The sequence below is a fragment of the Coregonus clupeaformis genome, chromosome 7, assembly GCF_020615455.1.
Source record: "Coregonus clupeaformis isolate EN_2021a chromosome 7, ASM2061545v1, whole genome shotgun sequence".
Lineage (NCBI taxonomy): Eukaryota > Metazoa > Chordata > Actinopteri > Salmoniformes > Salmonidae > Coregonus > Coregonus clupeaformis.
The window spans coordinates 45,209,236-45,230,333 of NC_059198.1; the positions used below are offsets into that span (position 1 = coordinate 45,209,236).

The 21,098-nt window shown below is 41.3% G+C and overlaps 1 protein-coding gene across 2 annotated transcripts in view; it reads right to left on the bottom strand.

Annotated features, from left to right (window-relative positions):
* LOC121569796 (exportin-6) overlaps positions 1–21,098 on the bottom strand; it is a 90,323-nt gene that overhangs the window by 9,528 nt on the left and 59,697 nt on the right. For both annotated transcript variants that reach the window (XM_041880998.1, XM_041880996.1), the window contains exons 14-21: positions 20,703–20,795; positions 18,964–19,108; positions 18,542–18,688; positions 18,009–18,198; positions 13,780–13,935; positions 1,141–1,255; positions 683–854; positions 383–544 (exon numbers count right to left, since the gene is read on the bottom strand). In XM_041880998.1, the coding sequence (XP_041736932.1) occupies positions 383–544; positions 683–854; positions 1,141–1,255; positions 13,780–13,935; positions 18,009–18,198; positions 18,542–18,688; positions 18,964–19,108; positions 20,703–20,795 (1,180 nt within the window). The remainder of the gene's footprint in view (positions 1–382; positions 545–682; positions 855–1,140; positions 1,256–13,779; positions 13,936–18,008; positions 18,199–18,541; positions 18,689–18,963; positions 19,109–20,702; positions 20,796–21,098) is intronic.

Below are 21,098 nucleotides of genomic sequence, written 5' to 3' on the forward strand. Positions count from 1 at the left end.
AGGCCAGCTAGCTAGCTTAATTCCTACCTTGCTTGCCATGGCATTGTCTATTAGCTAGCTAACTAACCAAAGAACCAGACAACAGGTTTGATATGATGTAGGTAGCTTTCAATACGACCTGGCCAGCAAAAATTCCTGTTTAAACTCTGATTTGCTTGCTAATGTTAGGTAAGCTAGTATTCGAGGGCTGACTGTTCTCATAAAAGTTTATTGTGTAGTGCAAAAATGAATGAAGGATCCAGCTATGGTGGTAATTCTTGTCATGTCTGACTACTGCAGTACTTGTCCATGTGCTAGCTAACATCAACAAGCCCAGACGAGCTAGCTAAACATGGTGTCAGCATCCAGCATCCCCCCCCTCCCCCTCCTTCTCCACACACACCTGCATGGCAGCACTAAACTGGGCCTCGTTCTCCATGGCCTCCTCAGCTGATCCCCTCTGCACGCTGGCTAAGACAGAGGTCTTGAAGAAGTACCTCCAGTTATGGTGAAGCACCTGGTATAGCAGCTCAAACATCTCTGCTTTGACGTCTGGAGATGAACGCTGTGGGACAGACAAAGAAATCACAATAGACCTTTATTATCCATTGTTGATCAGAAATTTATATTTTTTTCTGATGTATGTATTTTTTTTTATCAGTGTGTACAAACATGTCGTGTGAATGAGAGAGTGCACTCTCACCTCGGCCACAATAGGGTAGACCTGCTCCATGCAGAGAGAGAGTACGCTGGGTAGAAAGGGTTTGAAGGCCTGGCCGGGCTCCTGAACCACCACCTGGAGAATCTTTAGGAACTTCTCCACCACTCGGCAGCCTGAGCTGCCCTCCTGCAAGATACTGGCTGCCAGCTGCTCCCTGGGACGGGGACACACACACACAAACTAGAACGTAACAAACTACTTATAGCTTCTAAATGTTTAAAACTATCACAGGGATGTTGAGGACGGCTAGTCCTGCCGTCTACAGCGCGGTCTATTAATTTGAGAGGGGTTACATTTCCCTAGCCTCATCCCTCAGCTGTATATCAAAACATGTGGCGGGGCTGCTGTTTTGTTGTTTTCCGAATCCCAGATTGTAGCTTTAAAATGGTCACTATATTTGTGTCTAAGCGTGCATGTGTGTGTGTGTGTGTGTGTCCTACCTGGTGAACATGCTGAGGAAGGTGTGTATAATTTGTCCGGAGAAGGGCACGCCCATCTGAACACGCAGGCCTTGAAACAGTGTGAGGAAGAAGCTCAGCATCTCATCCGTCACATCTTGAGGAGAGAGGGAGTGACAGCGGGAAAGCCAGAGAATGTCAGAAAGAATAACTCAGCTTTGGCATTATATCAAATCAACGACAATAATGTTTCGAGTGAAAATTACATTTTAAGTGATAGAGAAAATGAAATCTGAAATCTGCAAACGGTCCTTTTTAAGGTGACTACAAGCTTCACTCCGTTGATCTATTGTACGTGCGTGCATGTGGGTGGTGGGATTTTTTGGAGTAACGAACACGTTTTGGTAACATGACATCCTCGCCGTCCCACTCCCATTCACAAGGGGGCGATATAAATGTTTTTTATTTTGTCTTTTCATTTTGTGAAAGCAATAAAGAGTCGCCTTCCCGTACTAGCAGATAGCTAGCTGGCAGCCTGGCTAGCTGGCTTTAGCCTGGATAAAAACATAGCAAGCTAGCTAGCTTTTTTAGCTTCCCACATCTCCATGTGAAATAATCAGATTCATAATGAAAAAAGATTCCTGGCAAATATTCTTATACTTGCCGGTGTAACCTAAAACATTATCCCACTTTGATATGCTGCTTGCGTATTAATTCCCATATCAGCTAAACATAGAACTTCATCATGTTTTGGTCACAGAGTAAAAAATATCCAACCTTTTGGGTGGATTCTTGTTTAGTTTTCTGTTTGAACAGTATGGTAATATTTTATGTATCATTAAGGCAAATGTTGGGAAATGTCAAAAGTAAAATATAGTAAACATGATTGACATTCTATAATCCAGATGTATGTTTAAATAAGGAATATAGCCAATACAGTGTGTAACCATGCCTTAATGTATGTATGTGTATTATTTTTGAGAAAGGGTCTGCCACCAATATAATGAGATAAGTGGAAGAGGCCTCATATGGAAAAGCGCCCATGGCCTTTTGGAGTAAGCCACATGTGACATCTGGACGTTGAAAGATAAGGGTAGAGTGGCACTAAAATAAGTTAATCATTTGCCCTAAGGGGAGTAATTGTATGCTATGTAAACATGATTATGCATGTGTGTGTATAAAAGGGAGCTCTAAGCCAAAGAAAGACAGTTGTTCCATGGAGCAAGCTCGGCTTTGTTATGCAAATAATAAAGTCAAATTTTTGGATTCACAAGCTCCAGTCTCTTGAGAGATATTTTTGAGTTGACTACTTTTGAGTCAAATATTTCTACGACATATTTGGCGAGCTTTGCCAGGAGTTGAAAAACAGGGACCAGAGATGGTGTACATCTGCAGTTGTGAAATGGCTTGGACGGACCATACAAACAAAAGCGGCCGCTTTAAAACAAAAGGTAAGCCAAGTTCTTACTTATATAGTATAAAGTTTGTGTGGTTCGATCCGGGGCACGGCCTCAGCTGCAGAAAACCAAGTAGGTCTCTCCAAATTTAAGAACCAGAAAATTCGAGACTGGGAGCTTTTGGATTTAAAATGCATGTTAAATGATGAAAAGCCTCGAGGGTTGCAATAAGTAGAAAATAGTTTAAGTAGATCTGCTCGGTAGGTGGATGGTCTGCTTGGGTTGGTGTGGGTCAGTTATTGTGGTTGAGTGGGGTGGGTTATCTGTCTCATTTGAGTTGATCATTTGGTCAGTATGAATGCATCTGTTTGACTAGACCGACGGTTTGACGCGTCTTGTACTCGTCGATGTCACTCGGTTGTTCGTCAGAACAAAGTCATTTGATTCAATTGTTCGTCCTGCTGGTCATTCTGTTTAATCCATTGTGATTTGATTGGTTGTGGTCAAGTTGGATGATTCATCTGTCTCATTCGGGTTGCTCATCTGGACAGTCTGATCAATCTGTTTGATTTGTTGCTCAATTCGTGCATTCGATCATCAGGGTCACTTGGCTGCTCATCTGATGCGTCTGTTCGATTCGTCGATTCATTTGATTCATCTTGCTGATCACTTTGTCTGGGTCATTTCGGCACGGGCGGCTGTCCATCTGGTTGAGCGATTAGAGAATAACATGTTAGACATTCCTACGAATACCGCTTTAAAACGTGTCGGGGAAGTGAATAATTTTTTAGGACTGCTTAGGTAGGCGAAATCCTGTATAAATATCGCTTTTTCTCTGTGTCAAGGAAGTGAATCAGAGAAGAAGGGCAGAATTTACAGGTCGCTTAGGAAAGCGTAGGATAGGTAGAAGTCCAGGTGTGTCGAGGAAGTGTATCACCTAGGGGGCTAAATAAATAGAAATCCTGTATAAAACTGTTTTCTTGTGTGGAGGAAGTGTATCAAGAGTGGGTTAAGTTTACAGGTAACTTAGAAAAGTGTGTGAAAGAGTGAGAGTGCAAGTGAGTGTGAAAATCTCTGTCCTTGGTGGGGAAGGGTTGACGCACCTTTCCTGGACCGTTACTTAAGTGTAACCTGGTAGGAAGGACGCACCCGGTCTCACACCAGGAGAGAAAGAGTGAATGGTGTGTGGATGCTCATAGGGGTAGGAACACACATATGGCTGAGTGATTTAAAGCTAAAGATAAAACACTAGCAAGGGGAAGATTCATGAGGTGTCCACACAAAGGAAAAGTGGACATCAAAATACATTATTTTATTATTACATAAAGAATATAGCTGAGTGATTTAAAGCTAAGATAAAACACTAGCAAGGGGAAGATTCATGAGGTGTCCACACAAAGGAAAAGTGGACATCAGAAGACATTATTTTATTATTACATAAAGAATATAGCTGAGTGATTTAAAGCTAAGATAAAACACTAGCAAGGGGAAGATTCATGAGGTGTCCACACAAAGGAAAAGTGGACATCAGGAGATATTATTATTATATAAAGAGACTGTCAAATGCCCATTAACAATAAATAAGTTCCGACCAAACAATAATCAAAGAAGCACAAATAGTTTAACAATAAGAGCGAATACTAATATAAAAATAATTAAGAAGGACAAATAAATAAATAGGACGAATACTAAAATAGATTAAAAAGGAAGTTAAAAATATAGGCCATAAATATGAATAAAACGGCGGTAGAAATACTGAGTGCTAGGTATCCCTTAGGCAAGAAAGAAATAGCGAAAACATCTGAAAAATGGGAGAAACGCACCAGGAAAATGGGCACCAAATGGCCAGGAGGAACATTTGATGTCTCGGTGTGTGAGGAAATGGAAACACTGATAAAGAACCATAAAGCAAAAAACAAAGGAAAGAAGAGAAGCGCCAAAAAAGAAAGAGAAAAATAAGTACTCATCATGTTCAAAATGGAAGGAGAAGGATTGCTAAAGAACTTGCAAGAAGCCAGAAACATGTTGAGAAAAGATGATGAGAAAAAAAAAAACTAAAAGAAAGCAGATTGGTCTGTGGGACCTCCACCATACGTTTGTGGACAATATCCCCAGGTGTCTGGAGTAATATCAATAAAAGGAGAAATCGAAATGGAAGAAGAAATACCTTTGTTTACATCCTCCCAAAGGATGGAAAAAGACTCAAAGAAAACAGAAGGAATCAAGTGAAGGGCAGAAATCAAGCCAAACAGATTGTACAAGGGACAATATCCAATTCTAATAAAAGGTACCCAGGCTCACTATGTTCCGTGGGGATCACAGGACCTGGAAGGATTGGTTGCCCGTCTGCCAGATTTGCATGATGGGGCAGGAAAATGGATTAGGATTTTTGAGGAACAAACCATGGGGAAACTGCTGGCTGTGGGGGATCTGAAGGCACTGTTGGCGAGGGTGGTTGGAAAGGCAAAAATGGAGGATATACTGGGGAACAGTGACCTGAGTAGAGAAGTGAGTGACCCACAAGGAGATGGGATGGACTTTGATTCACACCGTCCTGAAGTCTGGCAAGCACTAAGACTGGAATACCCAAGCAGAATTGACCCCAAGTCACTGAAAGGGGGGACACTGGGAGAAACTGAGAATCCAGCTGCCTATCTACATGAACAGATGAAACGATGGAGACTGGAAACAGAACGAGATCCAGAAGGGGACCCACTGATGACAACTCTATTCCGAAACTCAATAATAGAGGCCATGCCACAATCAGTGAGAAGCAGGCTGGAGGATGTGGTGGGACTAACCTCAAAGACACACAAAGAATTCTGTGACCATGTGATACATGCAGTAGAAAAACACAGAAAGGATGAACAGAGACTTATGGAGCACGGGAGAGACATTCAGAGGAAACTGACTCAACTCCAATTGGAAGAACTGACAAACAGAGGGAAGAAGAAAACCCAGGCCCCAGTAACAGCACCTGCTAATGAAACAGGAATGATGGCTGCAGTCACTCCAGGAGGGCCATATCTGCCTCCCACACCACAGGCCCAAGTACAATCCACAGCACCAGTAGTGAATGTGTATGCACAACAACCCCGGCAATGGAATAATAACAATAAACATCAAACATTTCAGCAAAATAATCAGAAAGGAGGAAATCGGGGCCCACAAGGGCCACCTGGAATTTGCTGGGGATGCCAGCAGCCAGGGCATACCAGACGAAACTGCCCCATAAACCCCTGGCAACAACAGGGAAACAAAAACCAAAATAATTGGAAGCAAGCAGACGGCTGGCAACAAAATCAGCAAAAAATCCAAGGTCCTGTGAATCCATGGGCAGGGCCCAATCAGGGGTACTAGGGGTGCCCAGAGAATCCTACCGGGGAGGGTCTGTTTCCAGTACTAACTACACGAGCTGATCAAGAACCTATGTTGCAGGTTCAAATTGAGAACAGAGGCACACCCATGATGGTTGACACTGGAGCCACTTACACCTGTGTAAGTCCAAATTATGCCTCTCACCTCCCCATGTCTGGCAAATATGCCAAAACTATAGGATTCTCGGGACAAACGCAGTTACTTCCAATGACAGCTCCAGTTCGCCTGACAGTGGATGACAAATCCGCAACCCTCCCTATACTTGTATCAGAACACACCCCTGTCAATCTATTGGGAAGAGATGCCCTATGCAAAATGGGTATACAAATTTGATGTTCCTCCGAAGGGGTAATCATAGACAGGGCAGGGTTAAACTTACAAATGGTAATGAAACAGGATACAGCAAATGTCTATTGGTTAGGAGATATTGAGACAGAAGTAGATAGGGTAGTCAAGAAATGGGGTAGGTTTATTCAGGCTCAGATACCAGAAGCAGAAAGAGGAAAGTCAGAATATCACTGCACCATGCAATATGATCCCTATCGTGATGATCTTTTAGAGCAACTGTGGTTGTTAAATGCAAATGGGAAATCAGTACCTATAATGTCAGTACATAATTATAGGAAAACAAGGAGCAGCAATGGAGGTGACGGACATGGATGGCTCAGACTTTGTGGCAAAATGGTACAATGTTTCTGAAGCAGCCCCACACATTACCTTGTTGGTGAACAAGGGAATGGAGGCCAAGGATTTGGGCCCCATGATGAAGCGAGCAAAAACAATTCAATGGAACAAGACAGAAAATCCACTGATTTATCACTCAAAAGATAAAGCCTTAATCAAGATACACCATACTACAATAATGACTGGAGACCCAAGGGAAGTGGAAGTTACATCCCAACAGCTAACACAGCTAGGGGAAGCAACATAATTTGAGGACCAGCAAAAACAGGAAATTGAGAAATTAGGTATGGTCACAACATGATACAGATGTTGGATTGGTAAAATCAGCAAGTCCTGTGTTTGTCAAAATAAAGCCAGATGTTAAGCCCCCTTGGAGGGCTCAATACCATATGAAACCTGAAGCAGTAGAGGGCATCAGTGCCACAATTGAGGGACTGATAAAAGCAGGAGTACTGATAGAAACGCAAAGTTGTTGTAACACACCTTTGTTGCCGGTCCTTAAAGCAGATGGGAAAAAGTGGAGGCTGGTACATGACTTAAGGGCCATAAATGACATAGTACAAGATTGGCCTGCTGATGTTCCAAACCCTCATACGCTACTCACCAATGTTCCCCCAGAAGCCAAGTACTTCACAGTGATTGACCTATGTGGAGCATTTTTTTGTGTGCCCCTGGCAGAAGAGTGCAGACACTTGTTTGCATTTACCTACAAAGGTAAGCAATACACATATACTCGGACGCCACAGGGATTTAAGCATTCTCCTCATATGTTCAATCAGGTGTTAAGAACAGATCTAGAAGATCTAATACTTGAAGGAACATTGATCCAGTATGTGGATGATCTGTTGATCTGTGCTGCCTCCTTAGCACAATGCCATGCTGATTCTATGAAGGTTTTAAAGCGACTGGCAGAAGGAGGACACAAGGTGTCAAAAACGAAACTTCAGTACTGCCAATCACAAGTTGAATATCTAGGAAGAACAATTGCACATGGAACAAAGGCGATAGCGCCAGGACAACTGGAAGGAATCAGCAAGGCACCACTCCCTCAAACAGTTGCTCAGATGATGACGTTCTTAGGGATGACTGGATTCAGCTCAGACTGGATAGAGGAGTATGCGATTAAAACTGCTCCTCTGCAAGAAATCATGAAAGAAGCAGGACAACTAGACCTCAGAGCAAGCCTGGAATGGAACAGTGATGCATTGACTGCGTTTGAAACAATGAAGAAGGAAATGCAGTCAGCTCCGGCTCTAGCAGCCCCAGATTACACAAAACCATTCTTGTTGTATGTGGTAAACAGATGTGATAGGTATGCAACAGCGGTACTTATGCAAGAGACATGTAGTGGAAGACGAAAACAACCTATTGCATATTATAGTTCTAAACTAGATTCTGTTGCCCAGGGATATCCACCCTGTTATCAAGGTCTAGCTGCATTACAATATGCATATGACAAAGCATCCACAATTACTATGGGATACCCGTTAACAATACAAACACACCATAAAATAGTGGAACTAATAGAACAAGGGAAGTTTGTTCTTACCAATGCTAGAACTTTAGAATACATTACTCTATTGACCTATCCAGATGTTTCCATTAAACGATGCAGTACAGTAAACCCAGCTGAAAAAATCCCCTTGGAGTTTGAGGGGCAAGCACATGACTGTGTAGCAGATTCATTGACATTTACTCGACTAAGGCCAGACTTAGAGTCAACCCCATTGTCGAGCCTGGGGGAAGAGTGCTTAGAATAGTATTTTGTTGATGGATCCTGTTATAAAGATCATGTGGGAAATCATGCAGGTTATGCAGTAGTGCAAAAACAAGGAGAAGATTTCAAAGAGGTGATAGCAGAATACTGTCCACAGCCATGCTCAGCCCAGTTGGCTGAACTAAAAGCACTCACTGCAGCTTGCATCCTAGGAAAACGAAAAACTGTTAATATCTATACTGATTCAGCATATGCACATGGGGTGTGTCATTTATTTGGCGCAGTCTGGAAGCAGCGAGGGTTCAAGAAAAGCAATGGTACACCCATACAACACCACGAGCAGATTGGGGAATTAATGATGGCGTTAATGTATCCCACTAAATTGGCGATAGTGAAATGTCAGGCGCATAGGAAAGGAAAGGGATTTATAACCAAAGGGAACAATGCAGCTGATGAAGCTGTAAGGAAGGCATCTAGATGCACCGTTCCAGTGTTAACAGCACCAATGGTCATTATTGAATTCATACCACAGCCAGATGATATAATAAGGATGCAGGAAAGAGCAGGACCTTATGAACAGACTATGTGGCACCAAAGAGGGGCCACCAAAGATGTGAAGGGATTATGGAGGTCTCATGAAGGAACCATAGTAGCACCCATTGTGTTGCTCAACTTATTGATAACTGATGCGCATGGTTCTGACCATTGTGCAAGGGGGGAGATAGTAAGGAAAATTTAAAAAACAAGGATACTGGTCTCCATACCAACAGGCAACAATAGATGAGGCATTAGCAAGATGTGAGGTGTGTGCACAAAACAATGTAAGGAAAGGAATAACAACGCCTATAGGGCACATACCAGTTCCTGAAGGACCATTTCGACACTTAGTCATGGACTATGTAGATATGATAAAAAAGGTGAATGGCAAAAGGTACATGCTAGTGATCATAGATAGATTCAGTAGATGGGTAGAAGCGGTACCCTCAGCAGATCTAGGATCAGGAACAGTAATCACATTTCTAACCAGAGAAGTAATACCCAGATTTGGAATACCAACAGAAATTAGTTCAGACAATGGATCAGCATTTATTCAGAAAACAGTGAAGCAAGTTTTACAGCAGCTAAGGATTAAGCAAAGATTAGGGTGTGTGTATCGGCCGCAATCTCAGGGGATGGTTGAGAGAATTAATGGCACCCTCAAGGCTAAACTGAATAAAATCTGTGCCAGTCCGAAGCTCAATTGGGTGGATGCACTACCACTAGCGTTGATGAGTTATCGCATGCAAACTAACAGAAATACGCATCTAACCCTGCATGAAATGCTTATGGGTCGACCCATGCCAGTGCCAGGTCTAAGAGGGCCCTACAAAGGACCCTCATTGGAACAATTAGAGATGGAACTTAAAGCATATGTAAGACAACTAACTGCTATACATAAAGTGATCTATCTCCAGGAAAAAGGGCGAGAACCGGAACCTGGACCAGAGGAGCCAGGGCCGGTGATTCCAGGAGATCGAGTCTACATCCGAGTGTTTCGCAGGAAGTGGAACGAGCCCAGGAGAGAAGGACCATATACGGTGATCCGAGCGACGCCCACAGCAGTACAGGTGGAAGGAAGCACGACGTGGTACCATCTAAACCACTGCACCAGGGTCCCGAAGAGAACCGGTCTGCCGTCGGCGAGCCGTGGGAAAGCGGAGGATGTCGAGGCACCAGATGGAGTCCAAGAAGAAGAAGCAAGCACGAGTCCAAGTGCCAACGTCGAAAGACAACAGAGGCACTCCCTCCTGAAAATTCGGAGAGTAGGGAGGTGGGGCCTGATGTGGGGAATACTGCTGATAGGATACCTGCCATGGCAGATCCCCCAAACACAAGCAGAGACCGAGGGAATGGAGAACCAACAGAAGGAGGAGGAAGCAATCTTTCTACCATTGAAGGAAGAGACTCCTCTGCTGTTGAGGAAAGGGACTTTCCCACAATTGACTTCTCTGCCCTCAAATGATCTCCGACAATTTAAGAACTGTGGAATTGCTCTAACGGTAATAGCAGTTAACCTAGGAAAGATGGTGGTGAGTCTGCCTACAACTATACAATATTCTAGAGATAGTCTTACTGAGCCAGGAAGAATTGTTGTAGTGAATAAAGAACAAGTATCGTACACAGGATGGCCTAGATTGGGGAAATGTCAGATTGAAGGATATGTAATGTTTAGAATAAAATGCCTAAAAAATCTGTGTAGAAGTTGAGATAAAAGGGAATGGACATGAAAAAATAATGGATATAAAACAAGCCAAACATCTCATGATTTCGTCAGTACTTAAGAAATTGGTTCATGAAGCTAAAATAAGAAATAGAATAAAAAAGCATGTACCTTTGGAAATAGCTCGAATCAGTATTTATATTCCATCCCAAGTACTGACAGCTATGGAAACTCAAAAATCATTTTCAATACGTAGGATAAAACCTCTGCCAGAAAAATCACTTTGTGGGAGGGCTAATCATCAAACAAGAGGAGAAGCAATCTGGGATGAATATGGTTGCCAAATAGAAGTTAACAAAGGAGACACTAGTTGGGAAATTACCTTTAAGGAATTGACTCAAGATAATAATGCAAAGTACATATTGGAAATAGTTAGCGTTAAAGGGTTAGAAGGGAATAGTATAACAACAATGGACATTGATCCTATTTCCAAACACCAATCTAGACAGGAAGAAGAACCTGAAATAGTTAATGTAACTATGACCTCTACCCAAGGACCACTAAGTACTATAGCAGTTGAACCAACAAAGACAGGATTAGAAAAAATAGGAACAACTGGGTTTTTTCAAAATGTATGAGATTCTTTAACTAATTGGGGAAGTCAGGAAAATAGACAATCTACTTCAGCCCTAACAGTAATACCGAAGTAATGAAAGCATCAACAAAAATAGTAAGGCTATGGGAGGGAGCCATGCAAAATGATTGGTACAAATGGGCACAATATTCAGCTAAAATAATTAATAGAAAAACGAATTGTTTAGTATGTGCTCCTTCTCCGTTAAAAGAATTGATAGTAATACCAAATCCACACAGTTACAAGGACTGTGCTAACTTTAAACGAAGCTACTGTCATCTTAAAAGAGGAGAAAGGCCCTACTGTCCTGCAGAATGGTGGCAGTGGCAGATTTCTTTTGGGTATGTGGAGAACAAAAGATTAGAGCTACTTTGCCTAAAGGATGGAAGGGAGTATGTGCTAGAGTACAAATGCTTCAGGAGGTGGTTATATCAGAGTGGGAGGTAGACAAAACAACAAATAGGGATGCACAGAATAATAATAAAAAAAGGGTAAAAAGATAATATGAACATAACCCCAATGTATATTTAGATGCAATAGGTCAACCCAGAGGAATTCCAAATGTATATAAGGCAAGAGATGAAATTAAAGCAGGATTTGAATCAATATTTGTCTGGATTTCAACCAACAAAAACCTAGAATGGATCAATTATATTTATTATAATCAACAAAGGTTTATTAATTACACAGACTCTGCATTATCAGCTCTAGGAGAGCAAGTACAGGCTACCAGTAGAATGGCATGGAAGAATAGGCAGGCTCTAAACTGGCTATTAGCGGAAAAAGGTGGAGTTTGTGTTATGTTTGGAGATGAATGTTGTACTTTTATCCCCAATAATACTGCCTCGGATGGTTATTTCACTGAAGCAATGACTAAGCTCAACGGACTACGAAAAGAGGTTAAGGACAATGCTGGGTATGATGCTCATGTTTGGGACTGGATGGACTTAACTTTGGGAAAATGGGGTGCAATGTTTACAAAAATGGCAATAATGATAGGAATATCACTTGTAGTAATGGGAGTAGTGTTTTGTTGTATACTACCTCTGTTAAAATCACTTTTGATTCAAACCACAGTAAAACAAATGACTGTACAGACAATTGTTACTAGTTCAGCCAAAGAAATACACCCAGTTCAGGGAGCTCCAGGACAGTATGTTAATGAATATGGGAAACCTTGTAATGTTAAAGGAGGACCAATGGACTGTTCATTTGGGAATCGTGAATGTTTGTATGAAGTTGTTCCTGGGGGTGGATGGGCCTGCCATGGCTACAAAGCCCAACAGGAAAACTTGGAGGTTAATATAGAGGAAAACCTTCCAGAATTGTAACCAATACCTGACTGGGCTCTGGGTCCTCATCAGGATGGGTCAACCAATGAGGAAGATATATTGGTTTAAATATATGCATATAAAAGGTAACCACATATGGCAAGGCTAAGAATAAGTAAATGCACAGGCTTACATTCATTTAAAAATGTATCTTTGTATTATTGGGACATTGTTGGAATGTCCCAAAGGGGGGATTATATGGTAATATTTTATGTATCATTAAGGCAAATGTTGGGAAATGTCAAAAGTAAAATATAGTAAACATGATTGACATTCTATAATCCAAATGTATGTTTAAATAAGGAATATAGCCAATACAGTGTGTAACCATGCCTTAATGTATGTATGTGTATTATTTTTGAGAAAGGGTCTGCCACCAATATAATGAGATAAGTGGAAGAGGCCTTATATGGAAAAGCGCCCATGGCCTTTTGGAGTAAGCCACATGTGACATCTGGACGTTGAAAGATAAGGGTAGAGTGGCACTAAAATAAGTTAATCATTTGCCCTAAGGGGAGTAATTGTATGCTATGTAAACATGATTATGCATGTGTGTGTATAAAAGGGAGCTCTAAGCCAAAGAAAGACAGTTGTTCCATGGAGCAAGCTCGGCTTTGTTATGCAAATAATAAAGTCTAATTTTTGGATTCACAAGCTCCAGTCTCTTGAGAGATATTTTTGAGTTGACTACTTTTGAGTCAAATATTTATACGACAACAGCTGTTGAGATTATATTTGGTTATCAATGCAAAATAGGCTACTTTGATGAATAGCCTTTATATATCAGATGAAGGAAACAAGCGACAACACTGCCCCCATGGCAGCAGAAGGAATGGTACGGTGTCTCAATTTTCAGGTAGTAAAAAAGTATGTAGAACGCCAAAGCGTATTACAAGGAGCCGTCCCTTTAGTGACAAAAAATGACATTGCAACACTCCAAATATATATATATATATTTTCAAATCTTGCATATGCATAGAGCTTGTACTAAGCTTTAAATATCATTAATAAAACGTGAATGTCATTGAAAATGTGAAAATGGCACAGGCAACATTTCCTGTGAAATGTTACATTGTTAGAATGGCTGAAAGGACAAGTGTACTTGCAAATAAACATTTTGTTAAGTGCACCGTTTTTGTCACATACAGTGACCTTGCTCAGGCATATTACACGTATAAGGTTACATTGTAAAATTACTTGAAATGTACTGTGGTGATGGATTTTAGATTTTCATTTAATGGAGGTAAAATCAGTGAATGGGTAATTGTAAAATTACAACACGTCAGCTCTCTATTATGACTGAAACTATTGTGTTGTAACATTGTGTTTTTTCTTCTGACCTAGCTGCTGGATGAAGACAGGAAAGAGGCCCAAGGAAACTTGCACGGACTCCTGGAGACTCTGGTAGCAGATCTGTCGGGATTTGGTGGATTCCCCGGAGATGCTGTCCACAATGTCCCTTAGCACAGGCAACGTCTGGTGCAGCACTGCTTTCGCTAAGAAAGAGAGAGAGAGACAGAAAGAGGCGTGGGGGGTGAAAAATATGTTTGGGTTTATGCTATAAGGCCAAAAGTATAATGTCTCTAGTGTCCCTTTCTTACAATCAGTGCATTAAACTTCAGTGGTGAGACGACTATATTACTCTGAGGTTTGATTCAATGTAAGGGTAATTATGAGGGAATAGTTATGTAATTATAATACCACTCTACCATGTAATTCCTAAATAAAACTACCAAGTAAAATTCAGACTGAGTAAAGCCCTTTTTTGACGGGAACAATGCACATTAAGTGTAGTCGTCACACCACTCACCACTATTTATGCATGGATTAATTATTATTACATATATACACACACACACACAGTGCATTGGTAAAGTATTCAGACACCTTGACCAATACCACATTGTTACGTTACAGCCTAATTCTAAAATTGATAAAATAAAACATTTGTATCAATCTACACACAATACCCCATAATGACAATGCGAAAACAGGTTTAGAAATTTTTGCAAATGTATTACAAATAAAAAACTGAAATACCTTATTTTCATAAGTATTCAGACGCTTTGCTATGAGACTCGAAATTGAGCTAAGGTGCATCCTGTTTCCATTGATCATCCATGAGATGTTTCTACAACTTGGTTGGAGTCCACCTGTGGTAAATTCTCCGAGCTCCGAGACAGGATTGTGTCGAGGCACAGATCTGGGGAAGGGTACCAAAATATTTCTGCAGCATTGAAGGTCCCCAAGAACACATTTGCCACCAAGACTCTTCCTAGAGCTGGCCACCCGGCCAGACTAAGCAATCAGGGAGAAGGGCCCAGATTCTCTGGTCTAATGAAACCAAGAATTAACTCTTTGGCCTGAATGCGAAGCGTCACGTCTGGAGGAAACCTGGCATCATCCCTACGGTGAAGCATGGTGGTGGCAGAATCATGCTGTGGGTATGTTTTTCAGCGGCAGGGACTGGGAGATTACAACCCTAAGCACACAGCCAAGACACCGCAGAAGTGGCTTCGGGAGAAGTCTCTGAATGTCCTTGAGTTGCCCAGCCAGAGCCCGGACATGAACCCGAATGAACATCTCTGGAGAGACCTGAAAATAGCTATGCAGCGACGCTACCCATCCAACCTGACAGAGCTTGAGAGGATCTACAGAGAAGAATGGGAGAAACTCCCCAAATACAAGTGTGCCAAGTTTGTAGCGGCATACCCAATAAGACTCGAGGCTGTAATCACTGTCAAAGGTGCTTCAACAAAGTACTGAGTAAAGGGTATGAATACTTACGTAAGTAAGTTTTTTTGCACAAACATTTCTAAAAACAAGTTTTTGCTTTGACATTATGGGGTATTGTGTGTAGATAGATAGATCCATTTTAGAATAAGGTTGTAACGTAACAAAACGTGGAAAAAGTCTGAATACTTTCTGAAGGCACTGTACACCATTTGGTACCAAGCAGTTACCAATTGAGTCGAAATAGGTAGGTTTGGGCTGTATCCGAATACCGTTCATGTACAATATTGGGGTATGCAGTATTACAGGCACTGCCCACAAGGGGCGCAATTTCTTTCGAAACATTATTATTTATTTATTTTAGCTAACAAAGTACTAGCAAATTCCCATAGAGGAAGCTAGCTAAATGCTAATAAGCGCAAGCGAACATAAACTAAATGCAAGGACAGACAACCCAGCTAATAAAGTCATCCAACTATCTCGCTCTGGATAAGAGCGTCTGCTAAATGACTTAAATGTAAATGTATCCTTCTACCCCCCCCCCCTTACCCCACCCCCAAAAAAAATAAAACATATTGTAAAGTGGTTATCCCACTGGCTATAAGGTGAATGCACAAATTTGTAAGTCACTCTGGATAAGAGCGTCTGCTAAATTACGTAAATGTAAATGTAAAAATCTCAAAAAGGCTACTCACACTTGATCCAGGAGGGAATTGATTGTCTCTGCTGTAACCAAAAAGCTTAATCTTGAAAGCTAGCCACTTATAGCTAGCAAGTTAGCAAACTAAATGCATAGTTGGAGCCCTGAGCTGAAGCAAATGTATTTGGCACATCTTAGATAGTTAATTTAAAGTTATAAGATATGTAGCTGGCAAACATTAGTAGTGAATTTCAAGTGTAACTTGATCACTTCTCTTGTGCTGCTCAACGGTGGATCGTCAGGTCAAGTTTGCGCCATGTGGTCTTTATAAACATACTCAATATAATTTTTGTAAAAAAAAAAGGCTTTTGGCGATATTGAAAATCATACCGTTGGCACTTTAACATACCCAGGTATACCGCCCAAGCCTAGTAATACGTTTTAAGAAAGGTACACATTGTCATCACATCTTTTCCTCCACATTATTTCTTAGTACAGTTGAAGTCGGAAGTTTACATACACTTAGGTTGGAGTCATTAAAACTCATTTTCCAACCACTCCACAAATGTCTTGTTAACAAACTATAGTTTTGGCAAGTCGGTTAGGACATCGACTTTGTGCATGACACAAGTAATTTTTCCAACAATTGCTTACAAACAGATTATTTTCCTTATAATTCATTGTATCACAATTCCAGTGGGTCAGAAGTTTACATACATTAAGTTGACTGTGCCTTTAAACAGCTTGGAAAATTCCAGAAAATTATGTCATGCTTTAGACATCATTTGAGTCAATTGGAGGTGTACCAGTGGATGTATTTCAAGGCCTACCTTCAAACTCAGTGCCTCTTTGCTTGACATCATGGGAAAATCAAAAGAAATCAGCCAATACCTCAGAAATTAAATTGTAGACCTCCACAAGTCTGCTTCATCCTTGGGAGCAATTTCCAAACACCTGAAGGTACCACGTTCATCTGTACAAACAATAGTACGCAAGTATAAACACCATGGGACCACGCAGCCGTCATACCGCTCAGGAAGGAGATGCGTTCTGTCTCCTAGAGATGAACGTACTTTGGTGCGAAAAGTGCAAATCAACCCCAGAACAACAGCAAAGGACCTTGTGAAGATGCTGGAGGAAACAGGTACAAAAAGTATCTATATCCACAGTAAAACGAGTCCTATATCGACATAACCTGAAAGGCCGCTCAGCAAGGAAGAAGCCACTGCTCCAAAACCGCCATCAAAAAGCCAGACTACGTTTTGCAACTGCACATGGGGACAAAGATCGTACTTTTTGGAGAAATGTCCTCTGGTCTGATGAAACAAAAATAGAACTGTTTGGCCATAATGACCGAAAAAGGGGAAGGCTTGCAAGCCGAAGAACAACAACCCAACCGTGAGGCACGGGGGTGGCAGCATCATGCTGTGGGGGTGCTTTGCTGCAGGAGGAACTGGTGCACTCCACAAAATAGATGACATCATGAGGAAGGGAAATGATGTTGACATATTGAAGCAACATCTCAAGACATCAGTCAGGAAGTTAAAGCTTGGTCGCAAATGGGTCTTCCAAATGGACAATGACCCCAAGCATACTTTCAAAGTTGTTGCAAAATGGCTTAAGGACAACAAAGTCAAGGTATTGGAGTGGCCATCACAAAGCCCTGACCTCAATCCAATAGAAAATGTGTGGGGAGAACTGAAAAAGCGTGTGCGAGCAAGGAGGCCTACAAACCTGACTCAGTTACACCAGCTCGGTCAGGAGGAATGGGCCAAAATTCACCCAACTTATTGTGGGAAGCTTGTGGAAGACTACCCAAAACGTTTGACCCAAGTTAAACAATTTAAAGGCAATGCTACCAAATACTAATTGAGTGTATGTAAACTTCTGACCCACTGGGAATGTGCTGAAAGAAATTTAAGCTGAAATAAATAATTCTCTACTATTATTCTGACATTTCACATTCTTAAAATAAAGTTGTGATCCTAACTGACCTAAGACAGGAATTTGTACTAAGATTAAATGTCAATAATTGTGAAAAACTGAGTTTAAATATATTTGGCTATGGTGTATATAAACTTCCGACTTAAACTGGAAATACCAGCTGAAATACCAGCTGAAACAGGACTGTAGAAGGAAGCAATATCAAAACTACAGGAGACGTAAGGATGATAAATGGCATGATGCCCAACTGACTGTCTTCCAGGCCAAGGCGGCGTGGTGGCTGGTTGGCAGTGTCCCTCAGTAGGCGGTAGTGGCGGGTAAGGGCAGCCAGCAGGCTGGCGTGGCTACTGGAGCGGGTTTGCCACTGCTGCTCGCTCTCTGGCAGGTTAGACCAAGGCAGCAGCAGCATGTTGGACAGAGCCCTGCACACGAGCATGTGGGCCTGGAGGAGTGGAGACACACACACATTAGACAGATCCCTCCACGCATAACCATACACACTCCAGCAGGTGCGACTATAGGTGGGGGGTATAGACATTCCATGAGACACATTATGCATACACGCACGCACACACATTGGATATCACCCTCACCCTGCCCACTACATGATCATGTCAACATTGGCACATTAGATAAAGCCCTAAAGCACTACACCCCAGAATCCAGACAGAGAAAAGTTTAATTATTTTAATCAGGAAATACATTAAGGCTGACAACCCACGGTCGGAATGAATCTCGGCCCTAAGCCTCAAAATAACATTGAAGCCATAATGGTGCACTCTGACCTCTTGGGGGAGCCTGCGATTCTGGCTCTCTGTGATGAGGTTGAAGATGTTCTGCACGGCGGGCAACGTGACTAGGAAAACAGGCCGCACGGTGGTCGCCATGGACACCATGAGATGGCATGCCGACAGCAGCAACTTTTCAGGTACCTAGAAGAGAAAGACAGCTTGACAATTAAATAGGTAACACAAGGAATTGACAAAGTTTGCAAAGATTCTTAGTTGACTTGCTAAAATGATCTGATAACCAGTTTTTGGCCAATGAGAACACAAACAAGCTCAGTTGGTCGGCATAAAAATGGAAACACTGGGTGTCATGTCATGATCCCAATTGCACAACATCAGCAACTAGGTAAGATTTAACACAGACATATTACCACATACTGTGTGTGTGTGTGTGTGTGTGTGTGTGTACGGTTGGTTACCTTGGCAGTGATAAGCGGTGCGGTGGCGTCCATGGTGGAGGTGACGAGGCTGATGAAGCGGCTCTGGTTCTGCCTCTGGACCTCATTGTAGAATTGAGCCAGCCAGTGGGAGTAGGCCTGCAACGCCGCTAAGGACTGGGCATGACTGGACACAAACACACATTAATAACTGTGACAATACAGTTACATTTGCCAAGAGAATCAAATGCTCTCTGACTATTTTCTTATCACTAATTATTTGTTTAATAAATGTGATTTCTGAAGTTACGTCTAAAGACAAGGGTCAAATTTCTGACGAATACACTTCATATCTACAGTACCTTCAGAAAGTATTCATACCCTTTGACTTATTCCACATTTTGAATTCAAAACTGATTAAATATGTTTTTCTCATCCATCTACACACAATACCCCATAATGACAAATTGAAAACAGTTTTTTTTAGAAATGTTGGCAAATGTATTGAAAATGAAATACAGAAATATCTAATATTCAAACCCTGAGTCAATACATGTTAGGATCACCTTTGGAAGCGATTACAGCGTGAGTCTTTCTGGGTAAGTCTCTAAGAGCTTTGCACACCTGGATTGTACAATATTTGCACATTATTCTTTTTAAAATTCTTCAAGCTCTGTCAAGTTGGTTGTTGATCATTGCTAGACAGCCATTTTCAAGTCATACCATTGATTTTCAAGCAGATTTAAGTCAAAACTGTAGCTAAGCTCCTCAGGAACATTCAATGTCGTCTTGGTAAGCGACTCTAGTGTATATTTGGCCTTGTATTTTAGGTTATTGAAAGGTGAATTTGTCTCCCAGTGTCTGTTGGAAAGCAGACTGAACCAGGTTTTCCTCTATTCCGTTTATTTGCTCAAAAAATAACACTTTCTATTTAGGACATAAAGTTCATTTCTTTGCCACATTTTTTGCCATTTTACTTTAGTGTCTTATTACAAACCGGATGCATGATTTGGAATAGTTTTATTCTGTACAGGCTTCCTCCTTTTAACTCTATTGTGGAGTAACTACAATGTTGTTGAATCACCCTAAGTTTTATCCTATCACAGTCATTCATCTCGAACAGTTTTAAAGTCACCATTGGCCTCATGGTGAAATCCCTGAGCGGTTTCGTTCCTCTCCGGCAAATGAGATAGGAAGGACGCCTGTATCTTTGTAGTGACTGGGTGTATCCAAAGTGTAATGAATTACTTAATCATGCTCAAAGGGATATTCAATGTCTGCTTTTTTTTTTTTTTACCCATCTACCCATAGTTGCCCTTCTTTGCAAGGCATTAGAACCTCCCTAGTCTTTGTGGTTGAATCTGTGTTTGAAATTCACTGCTCGACCGAGGGACCTTACAGATAATTGTATATGTGTGGGGTACAGAGATAGGTAGTCATTAAAAAATTTATATTAAACACTTATAGAGTGAGTCCATGCAACTTATGTGGCTTGTTAAGGAAATGTTTACTCCTGATCTTATTTAGGCTTGCCATAACAAAGGGTTGAATACTTATTGACTCAAGACATTTCAGATTTTCATTTTTAATTAATTTGTAAACATTTCTGAAAACATAATTCCACTTTGACATTATAGGGTATTTTGTGTAGGCCAGTGACACAAAATCTAAATTGTATCCATTTTAAATTCAGGCTGTAACAACAAAATGTGGAAAAGTCAAGGGATGTGAATACTTTCTGAAGGCACTGTAGACAGTGGCAGTAAACGGTTGACACTCACACATCGATGAGGTCAGGCTTGAGCACAGATGGCACGGCAGTCTCCAAGTCATACAGGCTGATCTGAGAGCCATAGCATGTGACCTCCACCAACCTAGAAACACAAGTACAGAGACACTAAACAATGATGCAATCTGAATTATTTATTTATCAAAATTCTCACCTGTAATACAAGAAGACAGAATTGGGGTAAATTTGATTTCAATTCAGGAAGTCCTGCATTGTCAATTCCAAATCAAGACTTATAAAATCGTCTTGCCACTTTTCAATAATTAACTTGGAATAATTAAATCTCAAGTGTAAGTGGTCAGTCAGGAAAATGCATAATTCCCTTTCTCTTTCTTCTTCACATATTGGAGGCCACCAAAGGGGTAAGCACTAGGAACCAAAACGAAGG